Source organism: Penicillium riverlandense, assembly GCF_028828495.1.
Source record: "Penicillium riverlandense strain IBT 135883 chromosome Unknown utg000009l_segment0_segment0, whole genome shotgun sequence".
Lineage (NCBI taxonomy): Eukaryota > Fungi > Ascomycota > Eurotiomycetes > Eurotiales > Aspergillaceae > Penicillium > Penicillium riverlandense.
In genome coordinates, this window is record NW_026643200.1 from 627,349 (window position 1) to 644,887 (window position 17,539).

Sequence of the window (17,539 nt, forward strand, 5' to 3'; positions counted from 1 at the left end):
AAGCGTGTAGACGCTGAAATATTGTCGTAGATCACGTGCCCTGCAAGAAGTCCCTAACACCGAAGCAGCATCCACTTCGTTGCTCTTCCACCCTCCATTCAACCATGACAGGTGGCTATACCTGTTCCCGGTGCCTTCAGGGCCTCCGGAAGGGCCCTCAAGCCTCAAGACACCACATTCGTCTCTCAAACTTGCCCCATTCCCGACAAAGGTGCAGCGTCTCTCCGTCTTGGGTCCGCAGCTTTGGCTCCCAACGCAATGGACGCTCACCGGGTACAACCTTGCCAGAGCAAGGGAAGGCTGTCTCCGGCGCGTCAGGCACGTCCTTAAAACCCACCCCGACACCCTCGCTCGCCCAGCGCGCTGCAGCCTCCACGACAGCCGGTTCCTCCGTCGATCCGCGAGCACTCCTGAAACCAAACAACCTGTTCCACTCGTTCTCCAACTCGCCCGCTCCAGGCATCCGCCAGCGTGCGGCATTCATTAAGCAGAATGCCTTTTGCCCTCACCCGAGTCACGAGCAGACCCGCGCCCCCGTCTCACCGCACGACCCGGAAGCGCGCAAATCGACCGACAACACAAGTCTTGCCCCCGCGCACTCTCACTTCGAATGTCCCGACTGCGGTGTCCCCATTTACTGCTCTGAGGGCCATTGGATGGACGATTTTGAGGCCCATCTCGAGATCTGCGACACTATCCGCCAGATCAACGAGGATGACCACGACCTGCACTCTGGTCGCTTTTTCCCGGAGTTCTCGTACCCCGGCCTGCAGGATGAGAATTTTGTGATCAACATGACCAATTGGGATACCTTTCTCTACACGCGCGAGTTCGATGCTATCAACTCCGATCGCAGCATGCGTCAGGTCACCCGCATGCTGACCTACCCGCAAACCATTGCTAGTGTCTTGCATGAACTGAGTCCCTACAGCTTGCGCAACAGTGGGCGATTGACAGCGGAAGGGCTTAAGAGCGTAACCGGTAAGTCGGAAGTCTGCCCAATTCGTGTTTCGCAGCTGCTAAATTCTTGTGCTTAGCTCTTCGTTACTCCCTGCATCCCCCCAAGTCTGGTGAAGGCACCGACATGAAGGGCCTACGCCTCAAGGCTCCTCCAGTCCGAATCTTCATCCTTGGCGCCCGTGCCGAGTCTTCCCTCCCTCGCGAAGTGTGGCTTCAGTTACAAAACATCTTCCCGCGCGCATTGCTGCACCTAATCTTCATCGGCCCCGAGAGCATGACCAACCGCGATTCTGAGTTCCCGCTGCCCGAGCGCACACCTGAGAATCCCTTCGGCGCCATCGTGGAAGATCGCCTGGGCGGCCAGATGAAGATCAGCACATATGTCGACTACTTCCACACCATGTACAAGGCACAGTATTTCCAGCCGTTCGATCCCTACCTCGACTGCATCGTGCTTTTCCACCCTGGCCTGGGTCATCCCGCTAGTTCGCACGAGTGGGAGGAGACGCTGCCCCAATTGCTGGAGACTAAAGTTCCCATTTTGTGCACGGGTTATACGCAGTTCGATATGGAGCGCGATATCAACTGGGTCCATGAGAAATGTGCTGGCGAGTTTGATATGCTTCTGGAACCGGGCGAGAATATCTTCCGCAGTCTGCGCTGGGATCTGAATGACCTCGATCCCCATGATATCTCGTGTGGGAACTGGGGATTGTGGGCTTTCCGAGGAAAGAGGTATGTTTTCTTGCGGGTTGTGTGATAGAACTGGACACTAACTGGGTAATTGCAGATACGAGGCTACTTTCAAAGAGTAGGCGCGGCCACTTGCACACTGTATGATATGTTGGACTCTTGGATTAAGTAGATAGATTTGTTTAGTTCTGGCGGATGCAAGCCCTCCTCCGCTCCCCAGGCGTTCGTGTATGATCTAGATCAAATAACTTTTTGGATTGATGTGTTGATTCATCGTCGTACGATCTACGAGTGGAAGCCTGCATAGCGCTGGCCAGGAAAAGCTTAGACAAGTACCAATAAAAGGTGGATTAAGTTCAATCCCTAAATGTACAAATACTGGGCCGCGAGATCATAGAAACCCCCCAAGAAAGAGTAAAGGTAAAAGAAAGCTCGTCAGTCCTACACTCGTGATATCAAAAGATGTATGACACCCAAGCGCCCGCAGTGATGCACGCATCCTGCAGAAAGAAGAAGAAAACAGGATCCCCATAGTCAAAGCATATAAAACATCGTAGCTTGGGTTGGCCGGATTGAAAATGGGGAAGAGAAGCGAAAAGGGTATATACTAGGCATCAGGAAGTCGGAGAACTCGTTAAGGATCACCGTGGCCCAGGGAAAGAAGTATATCGATGGAAAAAAAGCAGAATATGTGAAAAAGAAGTCAAAAGAAACAGTCCCCTCGGTGCGGAACCAAGGGCTTGCAAGACCATTGTGCGCACAACCACCGATTAGGACGGGTTCTTGTGTGTCCCTCTGTCCAACGCCCAGCCTGTCAAGGAAGAGATCTTCGAGATCCACCCGCGAGATCAAATATGGACATCCATGTCAAGTGGCGAGACGCGTTTACGCCAGCACAAATCCAGCAACGGCCATCGCACCAGCGGCCACAGCGCCGGACAGCTTGAGCGACGAGGCGCCGTTGGCGGTGTTGGTGGGCGTCGAGGCCGGTGGCGCGGGCGCCGAGGGGCTGACCTTCAAGGCGACGGAGGTGAAAGGGGTGCTGGACACGAGCGGAGTGCTGGTGGGCGTGTGGGTGGGCGTCGGGGTCCAGGTAGGAGTTGGCGTGCTGGTCGGGGTAGGCGTGGGCGTGTAGGTCGCAGGCCACAGAGTGAGGGTCTTGTGTTGGGCTGCTGGGGCAGCTGCCTGAGCGGCCTCAGCCGCGAAGGCGACGGGCGCGATGGCCGAGAGGAAGAACAGAGCCTTGGTGAACTGCATGATGGTGGTTGTGGTAGGAAATTGATGTTGTTTGTGGTTGGGAGACGTTGTTTACTCGCCGGAATGTGGGAGAGAAACCGAATGAGTGACTAGGGCTTCTATAGAAAAGAATGCGGGCCCGGTGGTGAGTTAAATGAATGGCACTGTTTGGAGCGAGTCCAGAGACAGGAAAAAAGGATGGAATGGTATGGGATAGGAGAAGAGAAGAAGAGAGAAAAGACAGAGAGGAACGAGTGGGTTTCAGGGGGAAACGAGATTGTTAGGGGGCCGGCGCCTAACCCGTTTGGGCTGGTGCGACGGGAATCAGGATACACGCATAGTTACGGTAGGGAAGGAATTTGGGGGTTTGTTATTATTAGTACGACTACTACAACTCCTATTTGCACCATCATCATAGCCGTAGCAGCTAAGAACCATCAAGCAAGGGTATCCAGCCATTAATTCATCATCCATCCCATCCGCAGGGAACTAAATCCCCCACACCGCGGCGGCCACAACGGCCACCGTGACCAAATAACCGCCCAGATGCGCGGGCACCGTGGCTGCGGGCGACGCCCCGGATGCCGCCGTGGTCCCGTTGGGCAGCGTGCCATTGATATAGATGGTCGTGGTGCCATTAACATCCAGCACGCGTACGTTGGTCGAGTTCTCAGGCCGCTCCCCGTGGAAGAGCGAGGTGTAGTAAGTCTGGTTTTGGTTGTCGCCGCAGCCACACTCGCTGTACTGCGCGCACACGCACTCCACGGGGTACGACTGCTCATTGTACAGGTAAGCGTGCGGATAAGGGTAGAGGTAGTAGCTGTGCGCCAGCCAGGCGCCCCCCAAAAACCCCAGTCCGGCGCCGGCCACCAGGTGAGGGCTGATGCCGCCGGCTGTTTTGCTGCCGGAGCGATAGGGAGTGGTTGCGCCCCCGGCGTAGTAGCTACCGCCGCCGTACTTGGGCTGGACGCCGGAGCCGTGACTCGTGCTGCCGCCCAGGTTGCTGGATGAGCTCGTGCTGCCACTGTTGCTGATGCCCCCTCGACTGCTGCCGGACGAGCTCGTGCGCCCTCCACCGCTTCCCCCGCTGCTAAAGCCGCCACCAGAGCGTCCTCCGCCGCCGCCGCCACCCCGTCGCTTCTCCAGGTCAATCAGATCTGAGGTCTCCGGGTTGGGATCCGCATGACGCGCGACGAGGTCATTCAGGTTGGGGATCGATAGGGACGTGACCCCGGAAGAGAGAAGCAGGAACGTGGGTAGCCAGGAGAACTTCATACCGACCGATAAAATATAGGGTTATTCGGAGGTGTCAGAGTAGACAATGAAAGAGAAAACCGGGAAAGAAAGAAAGTGGCTGTTGGACCCCTTTTACGAGAAATCTCGTATCCGGGTTGTGGCTCAGCGGCCACGAACAACCACTGGAACATCCACACAGCCTCGTCCGCGCTCAACATAGCCTAGTCACCCTCGGGCGTCCGCGGCACTGCCACGATGATTCCAGGGGTTTTTGTTTACACAAGGATGATTATTTACAGGAAAGAAAGGTTTTAATCAACACCGGTTCAGGTAAATTGATCCAAATCTATAGGTTATGATAATTAACGAGGATGATTCATCCACCAATTTCGTGCTCGCAATTGAGAGCAGTCCCAATCATCAGACAATACAAAGCCAACAAGGAAAGAAAAAGGTATCTGACAGGAAAAGGAAAAGGCTGTGATAAATCACCATCACATGCCGACATGATGACCATGATCATTCAAATAGCAAGGAAATAATAAACATGCGAGGATCGAGGCACTCGACTATCCATCAGAGTGGCTCCTGCGTTCCGTCTCCAGGATGGAACTCCGAGGCAAAGAAGAGCCCGGATGCAGATGACACCCCGTAGGCGTTTACTCCGAGGCATGCTTCTCGTCGCTATCGCCACTGCTCGTGGCGATCTCCGCCTTCTCGGCTTCAGAAGCGACCTGGAGATCCTGGATATCCATTCCCAGCTCTTGCTGCATCTGAGCGATCTGCTCAACGGTGAGCTTGGGCAGCTCCTTCGCGACCTGGTACGGCCACTTCTTCTCGATGTGGGCCTTGGCGAAGATGATGTCAACCTCCTCCAGATCACGGCCCGCGGTCTCGACGTAGAAGAACCAGGCAAACGGAACGGCGACAAAGTTAACCAGAGCGAAGAAGAGATAGATACCCCAGGGGCTGGCAGCAGAGAAGACGGGCGTGAACATGACCACGGCGAAGTTGGTAATCCAGTTGGTGCAAGTGGAGGCCGACGCCGCCATGGTACGGGTGCGAAGCGGGTTGATCTCAGGCGGGTAGATCCAGGGCAACGGCAGCGTGGTGAAGGCGAAGAAGACAATAAACAGGAAAATACCGACGACGGCTCCCTTGGAGGTCTGCGTGGTGGCATTGACCAGGCAGCCCATGGTGATGATGAAACTGAGACCCTGGCCCATGAAACCGATCAAGAACAGGTTGCGACGGCCCACCTTCTCAATCATGAAGAAGGAGGGGATCGTAGCCAGAGCGTAGACCGTGGCGAAAACACCGCCCAGGACCAACGAGAGCTTGCCGTGCATGTGCAGGTTCTGCTGGAAAAGCAGCGTCGAGTAGTAGATGGCAGCGTTGCAGCCCGTGAACTGTTGGAAGAACTGGCCGGAGCAACCGATCATCATGCGCTGGAATTCCTGGGTCTTGCCAAAGGTGAACAGCTGCTTCCAGCTGGCCTTGTTGCTCTCGGTGGCCTTGAGATCGGCCTTCATCATGTTGAAATCCGCGAGCACATCCTCGGCGTCGGGCTGACTATCGTTGAGCATGGCCAGCACCTCGCAGGCCTCCTTGTCATGGCCCCGGATGACGAACCAGCGCGGGGACTCGGGCAACATGAGAGCGCCGACGCTCACCATGATGGCGAAGACAATCTGGAAAGCGACGGGGAAGCGCCACTGGGCCGATGTGTTCACGTACGAGAGGCCAAAATCGATCCAGTAGGCGACGAAGGTGCCGACGGCGATGATGGCACCCTCGAAACAGACGAGGAACCCACGGTTGTGAGCCTTGGAGCACTCGGACTGCCAGACGGGAATGGTGGCCGTGTCCATGCCGTTTCCGATACCGGAAATGACACGGCCGATGACGAACTGGCCGAGACCCCAGTGGGGGCCGAATGCAGCGGTGGAAATCACAGTACCGAGAATCATGAGGAGGCCACCGGCCACCAGCAGAGGCGTGCGGCCAATCCGTTCGCCGTAGGTGAGGGTGAAGATGGCACCAAAGAAACAACCCAGCTCATAACACGAGGTCACCGCACCGCGGAGGACCGAGACATGGTTGAGGAGGGCCGGGTCCTCAGGAGTGGCCAGCGGCGGGAACTCCTTCATGAACTGGGAACCGGAGATGATACCAGACATCAAGCCCTGATCATAACCGAAGAGGGAGAAGCCCACGACGGAGGTGAAGGTGATGGCGAGACGGAGCTTGCGGCCCCGCAAGCCGGATGCGTTTGTCCACATGTTGGACGGATGATAACCTTGACCACTCTACCCAGGAGGGACAGGAAGAAGAAAAGAAGGACAGGATATAATACAAAGGGTGTGGGGGAACACCGTCTGTATTATGTATTAGGTATGGGAGAGAAAAAGAAAAGAAAGTAGGGGATGCAACATCAACAGTTTCCGGGGGAGGGCAGCATCCCCCTCCTTTATAGATCTCGCAACCCAACCAACCCCGGCGAAAAAGAAAAAAAAGAAAAAAGAAAAAAGAAAAAAGCCTGTAACCACTCCCACATGCGAGTGGAGTTCGCCCCCCGAACCAAGGCATTGAAAATTCTGGGACTATTGTAGTGGGGCATGGCGGAGACGGCAGGATGGACTGGGATAGTGATTGGTGCAAGGGACGGGTTGCTAGCCTATTTGAGATCATCCTTAGCAGCAGGAGGAGGAGGAGTCGTGGTGGTGGTGAATCCGATCAGAGTTCATTATTCGAATCCTACAAGCATCGAGAAAAGCGAATCGAGCCGGTCTGGATGGAGAGATGTTCCAGGGAGCAGACAGGCAGCGCCGTGAAGGAAGTGCGGGTGCCCCGGACTGCTCCCGTCCCGGCCGAGTTGCCTGTTTTTCCCCTTGCCCGCCCGCGCCCCCCCCCCCCCCCCCCCCCGGCCATCTCCCCCGGCTGACCTTCGCCCCCGGCTTTTATCCGTTCCCGCACTCGTCTTCCTTCCCCGATACAATGAATATAGCCTTCATGATTTTGTGCATCCTTCCCGATGCATTATTCTTAGAACATCCATCCCCCTTCCCGGCCCTCTCTCGTGGCCTGCCATCCTCTACGCCCGGCCGATAATAGAACCGGGGAATTTTCGCCCCCTCTTATTGCACTGCGTGGAGCCTCATCAGCCGCCGACGACTCAAACGCCAGCGTTGGAACACCAAATGACGACGCTGGAGCCGCGTGGCGGCATACCTTCCGCGTCCGACCAGCGTCATTCGCTGCCGAACTCCTAAAGCAGCCGCTTGGCACGCGATGGTGGGTCGCCACGGTGGGTCGGTGGGAGTCCCTGAGGTTAAGGCGTGTGTGGCGCGACGACCCATGGTGCATGCCGTACTTTCCTCTTGCGGCTCCGACCACTGCCCGGCAAAGGAAAGTATGCCGCCTCCGGACCAAAAGCCACAGCCGCTGCTCCTCCGGGAGTCAATCTTATCTGGTGCCACGGTGGCGGCGGTCCGCAGAGACAGGGCGCAACACGCCTCTCTCTGATTGCAGCAGTGGGATTATTGATTGTGAATAGCCGATTTCGTTCCCGTCTCGCCAGTCCTACCTAGGAAAAAAAGACCAACAGAACGCACAACTTTTACTGAAGATGATCCACCAGCCCGGTGGAGCTCACGGGCCAAAGCCATGTCGTAGATGGCTTGGGAATCCCACGAATCACCCCACCGGGATTGATACCCCTGGCAGCCCTCCCAGGGCAGGCCGGGTTGTCCCGATGGCCGACTGCTCCCGGTCCGACGTGGACAGCACTTTTAGACGCCGTTGCCCAGAGAGGGTAGGGTGACCCGGAGGTGTCCGAGCCACTCTCAACGACATGCCGAGGTGGCCCCGAGGGGTTGCCAATGCAGGATGGCGTCGGCGGCGGCGGGAATGTCCAATCTTTTCACTGGGCCAGCGGATTCTTGATCCCGACATCCAGGGTCGCTTCGGAAATGACTCGCTGTTCGACGAGGCCGTGGAGCCCCACCACTTTGCCCCCTCCCCCTCCGGCCCTCCAGATTCTCCCCTCATTCTCTCCCCCGACTAACTGCGTCGGCCGAGTCGTCATCGGCGTCCGGGACATGGCTACGCCAATCGCCATCCGAGAACACCTTGATTTGGAAAAGAAAAACAAAAAGAAAAGAAAATTCCTATAGTTTGCCACTACGGCTCATGCTGTAAGCGAACTCTCAAGCGTTTAACTCTAATTTAACAGGCACGATGCACTGGGTTACGAAGTGGAGTTCTGATTATGAAAGAAAAATCGGGCAAAAAAAAATTTCCTTCTCCCGGCGCGGTCTTGGCCGACGTCAGCAATCTGTGTCGGCGACAACCTCGCCCAAGGTGGATAAGCATCGCATCCAAGGGCGAAAGAGTGGATGAAACCGAGCTCACTTCGCGTGGCCTGTCCTAACAGTGCCTTTTTTTTTTGGACTCAACCGCCGTCCTCTTGAAGAGGTACTATATGCAAGGGACTAGGAAGGAAATTGCTGCGCTGTGTTTGGAACACCAATTGGTCTCGGGAGCCTTGCACGGCATGAGGTCGGTTCCTCTCGGTGCTCCAGAATCGGGGGTTGTTTTAGTTACTACAAGGCTATCGGTATGTACTATGTACTGTAGCTAACTAGTGAATCGTGCACATCTTGTCTGTCTGTGCGCGGCATGCCGACAGAAGAAGCATTCTAAGAAACCCCAGAAGCCGATCTCGAGATTGTTCAATGACAGTCCATAGTACTACTACTCATTGAACCGTGCCCGAGAGATCGTGAGATCGTCAGGGGTAGCAGAACAAGGGCCGTCACTATATCCACCACGCAGCCGTCAAAGAATGATCATTTCGGCACATTCGACTTGGTCGACACGGGAGGGCAATAATATACTCCGGACAAGGCCAAACAGCCATGGTTGGCGCTGATTGGATTATTATTATTATTATTATTATTATTATGTGCACATAGTTACAGCCTCCGAACCGATGGAGTCATGTTAGATTATTACTGTTTCCGCGGTGGATCCCCTTCATTAGCCGAGGCGAGACAACATGAGAGACAGCCTCAACCCACTCTTGCGCCCTGGGCCCATTATTAGGTACTACGAGTACAATTTGGGTTAGCCGGTCCTTCTACTGTACAATGGGGCGGCGTTAAGTTTGGATCATGACCCCTTTGCGCCCCATCGCTTCTTCCATGTGGAAGCCGAAGACCAGCCGATACAGGTCGCGCAGCCAGGAGTACTGCCCGCCGTGCACCATCGCTTGACATGCATGTGCGACGTCGACCGCGCTGACCCGGGCTTGTTGGCCGGCCGTGCGGAATGCGGGATCAAACGTCACCAGCTTGCGATAGTTCTTCAGCAATGCGGTTTGCCAGGGCGCCGCCCCGAACGCATCGGACGAAAGAGACTTGACAAAAGACGAGAGGTTCTGTGCGCCGCCCCGTTGATAGCCACTGTTGATGGCGGCTTTGGTGATCAGGATTTTGAGCCGTATGAAGTTGGGGTCCTCGGACACAGTGGTCACTGTGTTTGAGGACGATGCTGTCTGCCCAGACGATCGTGACTTCTCTGAGATGCTCGACGCATTGGAGGACCATTTGGCATGCGCGCTGTGTCCGCTCCCGTGCCCCAGCACAAAGATATTTGGAACGGGGGCCTCATCCGGGGAGATCGTTGCCATATCTTCGAATATGGTCGTGGGAGTCTCGGGATTGCCCGCTTGGCCCAAGGGGTCATTTACAAAATCCATCTCTGACTGAGTCGCTTGATGGAATGCCTGAGTGAACGTCGTCTGGCTGGGGCGCGGGGTGCCCCGATCAGAATTGCGCAGGCTGTGGAGCGTCCAGCCCTCGCGGAAGATGTCGCAGAGCTCCCAGCATGCTTGCACCGCCGACCCGAGCAGGTCTTCATCCAGCGGTCTGCCCTCTCGTTTGCTCTGGCGGATGCTAAACAACATCTCTGCCAGGGACCAACACGCGCTGAGGAGAGAGTCGGTTTCGGTCAGCCGGGTTCGTTGTTTCATGAGACGATGGCACAAGGTAATGTAAAAATCCAACGTTCTTTCTCGAAACGCGTCGGGCAGATTGCGGTCGTGCGTATTAAAAAGGTGATTATTGAGCTCAAAGCTCACGCGCAAGACCGAGTCCGCCAGGTCACTATCGCGGACACGAACTTCAAATAACGCCTGACAAAAGTCTCGGCACAGATCCAGGGTGGGATTCACCTGCGATGCATAATCATCATCACGCGTGTCGTATAGTTTCTGGCACAACCGCCAACATGACCGCCACGCATCCTCTTGTATGTCGTCCTCATGGGACTTGAGCAGCCTTTCTCGGTTGATATAACTTAAACTAGCCAACGTATTGCAGAGTGTCCAGCATTCGGCGAGGGCCGTCCTTAACGCGTTGATTTCGGCTTCTTTCCCAGTAAAATTGCCTATCGAACAGTCAGATTCCTTGTCCTGATATTGTCGCAACTTTCGCACCTTCGGGTATATCTTCAAACTGGGTCAGTAACGGGGAGAGCCTGCCGCATCGTGGCGATCACATACCTTCCAGGCTGCTTGAGCGCGTACGTCGCCCGGCTTCTTCAAACTCATGTCTTGTTTGGGCCCGAGGCGTCGCGCGGTCTGACCAATCTTGGGCGGCAGTGATCGTCGTCGTGAGCGGCGGCGGCGACACTGGACTGTAGCCATACTAAAACCGGTCAGTGGACTGTGTGTTTTTCCGGGATGAGACGACGCACCCGCCTGGGCGTATCCGAGACCGTCGTCGAGCCGGTGAGTCCTGAGCTTGGTGACTGTTCTTCCTCCTCGTCGGCCGCACCCGTCGGCTCGTCCTGCATCTTGGTCTAGGGGAAATGAGACTCCGGTAAGCAATGCCCATATCTTTGCTGGGGGGTCTTACGAAGTCGCCAAATCCCGGCGGGGCATGAATCACCGACTGGGGCGGTTCATCGTCATCCGATCTATTGCGAGAGGTGGGCGAGGTTTGAATCTAGTATTTCCTTGGTCAGAGACGGATCGAGGGCCAGCTGGTGCGTGCACATACGGTCAGCTCTGGCTGGTCATTCTCGCTACTCTTCGTCTCCACGGCTCCGTTGACCGCGCCATTCGACGACGACGACGACTCTGAAGTGGCAAGAGTGTCGATCGACAACTCGGCGCGATAGGACACGACGGAAGGCGGGGACTGGACGGCCATCCTGCTCGGGGACGGGGGGAGGAAGGATGAGAGAGAGGAGAAACAGAGAAGAATGAGCTGACTGCCTCCTTCCCCGCTTAACAGCTCAGGCCACTATCACTGCCTAGGTACCTAGGTAGACTATGTCGATAGAGAAAAAGATAATAAATGTATTGGCAATGGTGAACAATAATCATGATTAGGCGCCGGGGCGTGACGAGCAATGCATTCGGGCCACTCAGCGCCCGCGCGGTGAGCCCCCGGACTATGCCGCTTAGGGCATCACGGCGCTTGTTCAGTACACCACATCCTGCCCAACGCCAGATCCAACGCCAAAATAATGCATGGACGGACGGACCTGTCCAGCCCGACACTGCTGTCTTGTTGCGCTCCTCCACTCATGGTCGGCCAGGTCAAACCCTAGGGCTCCATCGAGGGGGAGGGGGAAAGTCCGGCGATCGCGGAGGATTATACGGCGGCTTTGGCCCGATCCTTGTCGGCGGAATTGTACCTATGCAAGAAATGATGAGTGTGGTGCTCGGACAGGACTGCGCCAACGGCTAGACTCACCGAAGGAGCTTCTCGATCAGGTCAACGTGGGTCATGATCATCCGCCGACAACAGTAGCGGCGGCAGCCGAGCTGGTCCATAGCATCGCTGAGCACGTTAGAAGAGATCAAACAGAATGGGACTTGGGATATTCACCCATCGGGCACTCCATCATCCAGCAGCTGCAGGTAGCGCTCCCACAGGTCGCCGACGACCTAGTGCGTGAGTTAGCGGCTGGGGGAGGAACCTCTCAAGGAAGACTAGTTCAACATACCTTGCCGCAGGAGAAGCAACGGACGGGAATGATCATGCTGAACGTGGGTTTGAGTCGACTATGACTGATGGAAGAGAAAGATGCTTTTTTTTACCCTCGCCCGATCACGGGTCTGGCTTACGTAATAGATCTCGGTTCTGCCGCCTGGGTCCGCCTTCAACGAGGAAAAAAAAGTCAACGGGAAAGACTACATGTAGTTGTCGCAACAAAGATGGCGGGCTCTGCACGGAAACAGAAACGCTCTCGGCTCAGCGATGCCGCCTCTGACAAAGCTCCTACTCCCAATGGGGACCGTGTCAAGCGACGTCGGTTCTCTGAGAACTCCATCTCGATCGACAAGCCCGCCGTCCAGTCGTCGGACCAACCCAAGAAGGCACAGCCATGGCTGTTTGCTCGTCCGGTGGGCGGGCGCTACACCAATCTGGACCCTCTGGTGACGCCCGACGAGGCGTGAGTGATGTCTTTCTGGGTTGTTCGGGAGCATGCTGCTAATCATCTTGGCCATAGTTATCTTTTTGTCGGGCTCGAAACCGCCGTTCAGGTCTATGCAACCGCTACCTCGCGCCTGTTGCGTACTCTGCAAGTGGAGGCCGGCCACAAGGTCATTGGGTTCCGAATCTGTCCGGTCGACCCCGAGCATCTCTATATTTTCACATCCTCTGGCTTCGTGACCAAGTGGCATTGGCAGTCTGGGAAACGGCTGGCGCGTTGGGGTACCGACTGTCTGGCCATCTCGGGTGACTTGATTGTGAACGAACGTGCGGACCACCCTGACGTCTTGTTCTTCTCCTTGCAGCAAAAGGAAGGAAAGCGGCAGATCGTGGTGAATGCTCTGGGTGATGGAAAGCTTCAGGGCGCGGTCGTGATGCAGACCACCAAGCGGATCAGTTCCTTCACAATTGCTCGAGAGGGTCGAGTCATCGTTGCGGCAGATGGCCATAATCTGATTATGGGCACCACCACGAGCTTGGACCTTGAGAGCATCCAGTCTGTACAGTATACTTGGAAAGAGGCGAGTCTCCCAGTGCATGCAAAATGCTTCCATATACGGGACAGTGCGCCAGAAGCCCGAAACACGCTTCAAGGCTCTAATCCGCTCGACCTCGCCGTGGGAGAAAGTGGTGGTTCCATTTTGGTCTACCAAGATGTTCTCAATACACTGTTTGGTCAGGAGAGCGGCCGCGACATGGAAAAGAAATCTGTTGCTCGGAAATTGCATTGGCATAGGGGTCCCGTAAATGCCGTGCGCTGGTCAAAAGATGGTATGTGCACTCCCACTCATTGGTATTGATAGAAACGTTCTTTTGTTCGTTTTGCTAACCATCCCTTTCAGGTAACTATATCATGTCAGGGGGAGAAGAGTCGGTCATGGTCCTATGGCAATTGGATACGGGCCGTAAGCAATTCCTGCCTCACCTCTCCTCGCCAGTATGCAACATTGTGGTCTCCCCCGAAGGCGATTCCTACGTGGTGAAACTTGCCGACAACTCGGTCATGGTTTTATCGGCCCGAGAACTTCAGCCTTCAGCTACCGTTACCGGTCTGCAGCTGTGCCCGGAGCCGTCTTCGACCAGTTCCCCGGTTGTTGCCGCGCTACATCCGCAACGCCCTGAACAATTGCTCGTGGCTGTCCCAGCGTCCCATCAATCTTCCCAACATGATTCTCAGCCTGCAAGTCGCGCCGTGCTCCAAACTTACGACATCCGCTCCAATTGCCATATTGCGCGCCAGGCTTTGACGCGAACCAACGCCACCACACTAAGCATTGGGCCAGAAGGGTCTCCGATACTGGCACCAGATGTCAAATATCTCGATGTCGCGCATGATGGCAAGTGGCTAGCGACTACCGATACCTGGACTCCTCGTTCTCAAGACGCCGAGGCCGTCGATTTCAATGTCCCAGGCGTTGCTTCCGCCAACCCTTGTCGCTCGGAGGTGTTTCTGAAATTCTGGAAGTGGAGCGCTTCCTCTGATACCTGGGAATTGGTCACCCGTATAGATGGACCGCATTTCACTGACTCTCGCCACTCTTCCCTATTGGGTCTCGTGTCCCGCCCGGGTGCTCATGAGTTTGCGACTATCGGTGAAGATGCCTTTGTTCGTTTCTGGTGCCCTACTGCCAGGAATCGCAGTGGCTTGAAGACAAACGATGAGCCCCAGGTGCAATTAGATACATGGAAGTGCCGCGGTCTTATTGACTTGAAGGGTTTCCTTGGTGGCACCCAAACCACATCTCTTGACACGGCTTGCCTCGCTTTCTCGGAGGATGGGTCTGTTCTTGCCATCTGTCTTTCGGCAGAATTCTCTGCAACTGGCGGTCTGGTCCTTCTGATTGATGTGCGAACTTGTACGGTACAGTACCGAAGAACTGGGGCTTTCCATGGCGAGCCCTGTACGATGAGCTTCCTGGGCAAATATCTCATCATTTCTTCCACCCACTCAGTAACTGTGTGGGATACAGTCGACGACATTGTCAGGGCCATTCAGTCATCAGAATCGGCTGGTGCATCCGCCTCTGGAAACCCCCAGCTCCTCGCGGTGAACCCTCGCAATCAGACGTTTGCAGTTGCAGCTCGGGGAGCCGATGGTTCTTCGAGTGATTCAACCAAGAAACGGCGCAAGAATCGGTCTCACATGCGCATCTACGATGTCCCGTCCTTCCAATTGGTATTCCAGGACCATCTACGAAACCGTCCACTCGCATTGCTTTCGGATGCCTCTTCCGGCGACTACATTGTCATCGATACGGTAGCTCATGTGCAGCGCTTAGGCTGCGAGGAAACAACTGCCCGGAAAAGTACCCAGAATCGGGATCCATCTCTTCATCTCAATTCTGGATTAACAAGCCTTTTCAGTCGGGGACATGAGCGCAATCCTGCACAACCTGTCGACCTGGATACTCCATCACAGGCCAAGGGGCTGGCAAGTGTATTTGGGAGCACGCCCTCGTTCTCTCTACCTGCTATGAGCGTTCTCTTTAGGAATGTGGTTCAGTCTCTCCGCGCCGAGTGAAAATTCTACTGCATAGGGCAGTTATGACCCCTTCCCTTCATTCTTCTCTGTATATACCATGATCCTACAAAAGTGATTGTCCCTATTCTCGGCATCATTGTACATATTATTGGCAGGCAATGATGTAAGAAAGATGTCTACAGGCTCTCAGGGGTGTGGAACATGTTTTAATTTGGCTCGGGTAGAAAGAGCATTTTTATGTGAATGACTGGGTGTATCATGATATCCCGTGAATAAGTGCGATGGTTTCGCATCAGCCAGTACAAAAACAATCCTTCCCTAAATCTGGCCCAAGGTCAAAACCAGTGACGCCTTTCTTCCATGCACATGGGTCAGGTATGCGTCCAGTTCATGGTCTTCGTCAATGAGGAATGGGATCACATTCCCCTGCTCATCCCGATCGATGCCTTCAATCTTGGTGATAGTTGAGTAAGGATACCGGGCAGCAACGAATTGCCTCAACTCGTCGATTGACCTAGTGGTTAACTTTTCCGCCCAGGTCTTGGATGCTAGCCCCGGCACCTGGCTCTGGGGACTGATTTGTAGATAGATCGGAGTATGGAGCAGACTTGGATTAAGCATGGGGTCCACGTAATCAAATGCACTGCCCGGATCATGCTGGGTACTTGCTGAAAAGGATGGGTCGTTAGCCGCCTGGAGTAAAGAAGGGTCGATCTGCATATCCCCAATCTCATTTGCGGTGATAGGCGCGCTCGCAAGCGCCTGGGATGCAAGAGTGCTAATCCCATTACTGATCCCATTGCCCAGCATGTTCCCAACAGGATTGTTGGTGAGTGGGGTATTCGGGGACTCGGTACGCGCTCCGGATCGCTTGCGAGCAGGGTCTCGTTTCGTCTGTTCGTCGCGAAGTCGTTTCATTACGTCGCGACAAAGAACTTCCAAGGCTTTCTTCACTTCGGTAGTGTGGTCGGGGTCTGCGGGTCCCGGTGCCAAAATCCGCTGCAGAAGCTCAGAGTTCCGAATCCACTGCTCTTTCATCGCCTGCCAGTGTTCATCGCCCGCCTCCAGCTTGCTAGTAAAGTGGTCTGCTTTAAGAATATCATAGAATGCGTTGCGAATCTGGCGGCTCTCCTCTGGATTGATTCCCAGGGCGTTCTTAGCCTCCGCTATAGTCATTCGACGCTCCAGAGTTCTCATGCGTTTCGTAACGTCAGTGCAGACCACATCGAGGGCAAGGGTTTTCGCATCGCGTTGGTTTGGTTCGGTGTTGAAGACTTGTTGGAGATGGGAGGATTCTTGAATCAATCGATCCTTGGCGGCCTGCCATCGCTCTGGCCCCGCCGCTGTTTTTTTAATAAAGCCGGCTTCCTCGCAGATTCGCTGGAAGTGATCCCGCACTTGACGGTACATGGCGTTGTCTAGGCTGAGGTACTGCTTACTCTCATCAATTGTGGTCTCCGACGGAAACCGTGGAGGCCCAGGGGGGTCCGCCGGCAAACCGGCCCAACCACGAGTACGACGGCGACGCTTTCTCGAGGCCCACCGCTCTGCACTTTCTGTCTTCAGACGTTCAAGGCGCTCTTTGCGTTTCGCGATCACCTCGGGCGTCAAACCAGGCGATGTGGAATGATTACCAGCTGATTCGGGAGGGTGGGAGTTGTCATCGTCGAACCCATCATCATTCTTGTATACTTCCTGTTGTAGTGCAAGCAAGCCTTCGTCCTCTAGGTGAGAAATTCGCGTTCCAGCGTTAGACTGGGACTTCATCCCATTGGGGACACGGAGAAGCCAGCGATTCTTTGCACGCACACGCATCAACTCTCTTTCTTTGATATCGAAGCCCTCCTCGTTCAAGATCCGCAGCATGTCGCGCTGTGTTGTATTCGTTTCCCAGAGCTGTTTGATTCGCGCAACAAGCTCGACATTTTTGTGGGCAGGATTCTGCTTCGACGGGAACCCCCAGCGTTTGAACTGGTTTTGGAAGGCGCGTTTACTGTGAAGATGACATGATGTTCTTAGTGGCGAGTCTCGGACAGCAGGCAGGTCTCAACTCACCTCGGTGCAAACTGATAGGCGGTTCGCATGTGCTCCATGATATCCTCCAGAGCCTTCTTGTCCCGGATATACATCTGGTAGCAGATGTCCCGCTTCCCCGCCCAGTCGTACACCATGGTGGCTGGTGGGAAGAGACTCCCGGGCGAAGGAGGAAGGTGTTTGCGGAGCCACGCAGCGAGGAGCTGGTGTGGAGCTAGCAAGGTGGTGGTGGTTGTCGCGGTGCGCCGTAGGGGAAAAGAGCAAAGAAAGAAGGGAGGCCAGAGGCGCACAAGGCGCAGTTTGGTCACGTGGTGGGTTTACACCTAAGAAGTTGGCAACTAAACTGGATTGAATTTGTTTGAACAAACAACTGTAGGACAGCCAGGCA

The 17,539-nt window shown here is 55.1% G+C and overlaps 9 protein-coding genes across 9 annotated transcripts; 3 read left to right on the forward strand and 6 right to left on the reverse strand.

Annotated features, from left to right (window-relative positions):
• Positions 1-104: 104 nt before the first annotated feature.
• Positions 105-1,037, forward strand: N7474_010525 (protein mss51; the record flags this gene model as incomplete). Its single annotated transcript, XM_057201935.1, has 1 exon — positions 105-1,037. The coding sequence occupies one exon, from the start codon at positions 105-107 to the stop codon at positions 1,035-1,037; it is 933 nt and encodes a 310-aa protein (XP_057048206.1).
• A 47-nt stretch (positions 1,038-1,084) lies between these two features.
• Positions 1,085-1,720, forward strand: N7474_010526 (uncharacterized protein; the record flags this gene model as incomplete). Its single annotated transcript, XM_057201936.1, has 1 exon — positions 1,085-1,720. The coding sequence occupies one exon, from the start codon at positions 1,085-1,087 to the stop codon at positions 1,718-1,720; it is 636 nt and encodes a 211-aa protein (XP_057048207.1).
• An 818-nt stretch (positions 1,721-2,538) lies between these two features.
• N7474_010527 (putative extracellular serine-rich protein) lies at positions 2,539-2,910 on the reverse strand (the record flags this gene model as incomplete). Its single annotated transcript, XM_057201937.1, has 1 exon — positions 2,539-2,910. One exon carries the CDS (start codon positions 2,908-2,910, stop codon positions 2,539-2,541), a length of 372 nt encoding a protein of 123 aa, XP_057048208.1.
• Positions 2,911-3,378: 468 nt separating this feature from the next.
• On the reverse strand, positions 3,379-4,164 carry N7474_010528 (uncharacterized protein; the record flags this gene model as incomplete). Its single annotated transcript, XM_057201938.1, has 1 exon — positions 3,379-4,164. The coding sequence occupies one exon, from the start codon at positions 4,162-4,164 to the stop codon at positions 3,379-3,381; it is 786 nt and encodes a 261-aa protein (XP_057048209.1).
• A 620-nt stretch (positions 4,165-4,784) lies between these two features.
• mfsA (glucose-inactivated glycerol proton symporter STL1) lies at positions 4,785-6,407 on the reverse strand (the record flags this gene model as incomplete). The annotated part of the gene is made up of 1 exon (XM_057201939.1): positions 4,785-6,407. One exon carries the CDS (start codon positions 6,405-6,407, stop codon positions 4,785-4,787), a length of 1,623 nt encoding a protein of 540 aa, XP_057048210.1.
• A 2,879-nt stretch (positions 6,408-9,286) lies between these two features.
• On the reverse strand, positions 9,287-11,342 carry N7474_010530 (uncharacterized protein; the record flags this gene model as incomplete). The annotated part of the gene is made up of 5 exons (XM_057201940.1): positions 9,287-10,575; positions 10,691-10,835; positions 10,885-10,989; positions 11,046-11,135; positions 11,190-11,342. 5 exons carry the CDS (start codon positions 11,340-11,342, stop codon positions 9,287-9,289), a joined length of 1,782 nt encoding a protein of 593 aa, XP_057048211.1.
• A 447-nt stretch (positions 11,343-11,789) lies between these two features.
• On the reverse strand, positions 11,790-12,180 carry N7474_010531 (DNA-directed RNA polymerase core subunit RPB10; the record flags this gene model as incomplete). The annotated part of the gene is made up of 4 exons (XM_057201941.1): positions 11,790-11,832; positions 11,892-11,978; positions 12,027-12,085; positions 12,145-12,180. 4 exons carry the CDS (start codon positions 12,178-12,180, stop codon positions 11,790-11,792), a joined length of 225 nt encoding a protein of 74 aa, XP_057048212.1.
• Positions 12,181-12,355: 175 nt separating this feature from the next.
• N7474_010532 (WD repeat protein) lies at positions 12,356-15,156 on the forward strand (the record flags this gene model as incomplete). The annotated part of the gene is made up of 3 exons (XM_057201942.1): positions 12,356-12,594; positions 12,652-13,406; positions 13,478-15,156. 3 exons carry the CDS (start codon positions 12,356-12,358, stop codon positions 15,154-15,156), a joined length of 2,673 nt encoding a protein of 890 aa, XP_057048213.1.
• Positions 15,157-15,435: 279 nt separating this feature from the next.
• N7474_010533 (Clr5 domain-containing protein) lies at positions 15,436-17,288 on the reverse strand (the record flags this gene model as incomplete). The annotated part of the gene is made up of 2 exons (XM_057201943.1): positions 15,436-17,110; positions 17,173-17,288. 2 exons carry the CDS (start codon positions 17,286-17,288, stop codon positions 15,436-15,438), a joined length of 1,791 nt encoding a protein of 596 aa, XP_057048214.1.
• Between the last annotated feature and the right edge of the window lie 251 nt (positions 17,289-17,539).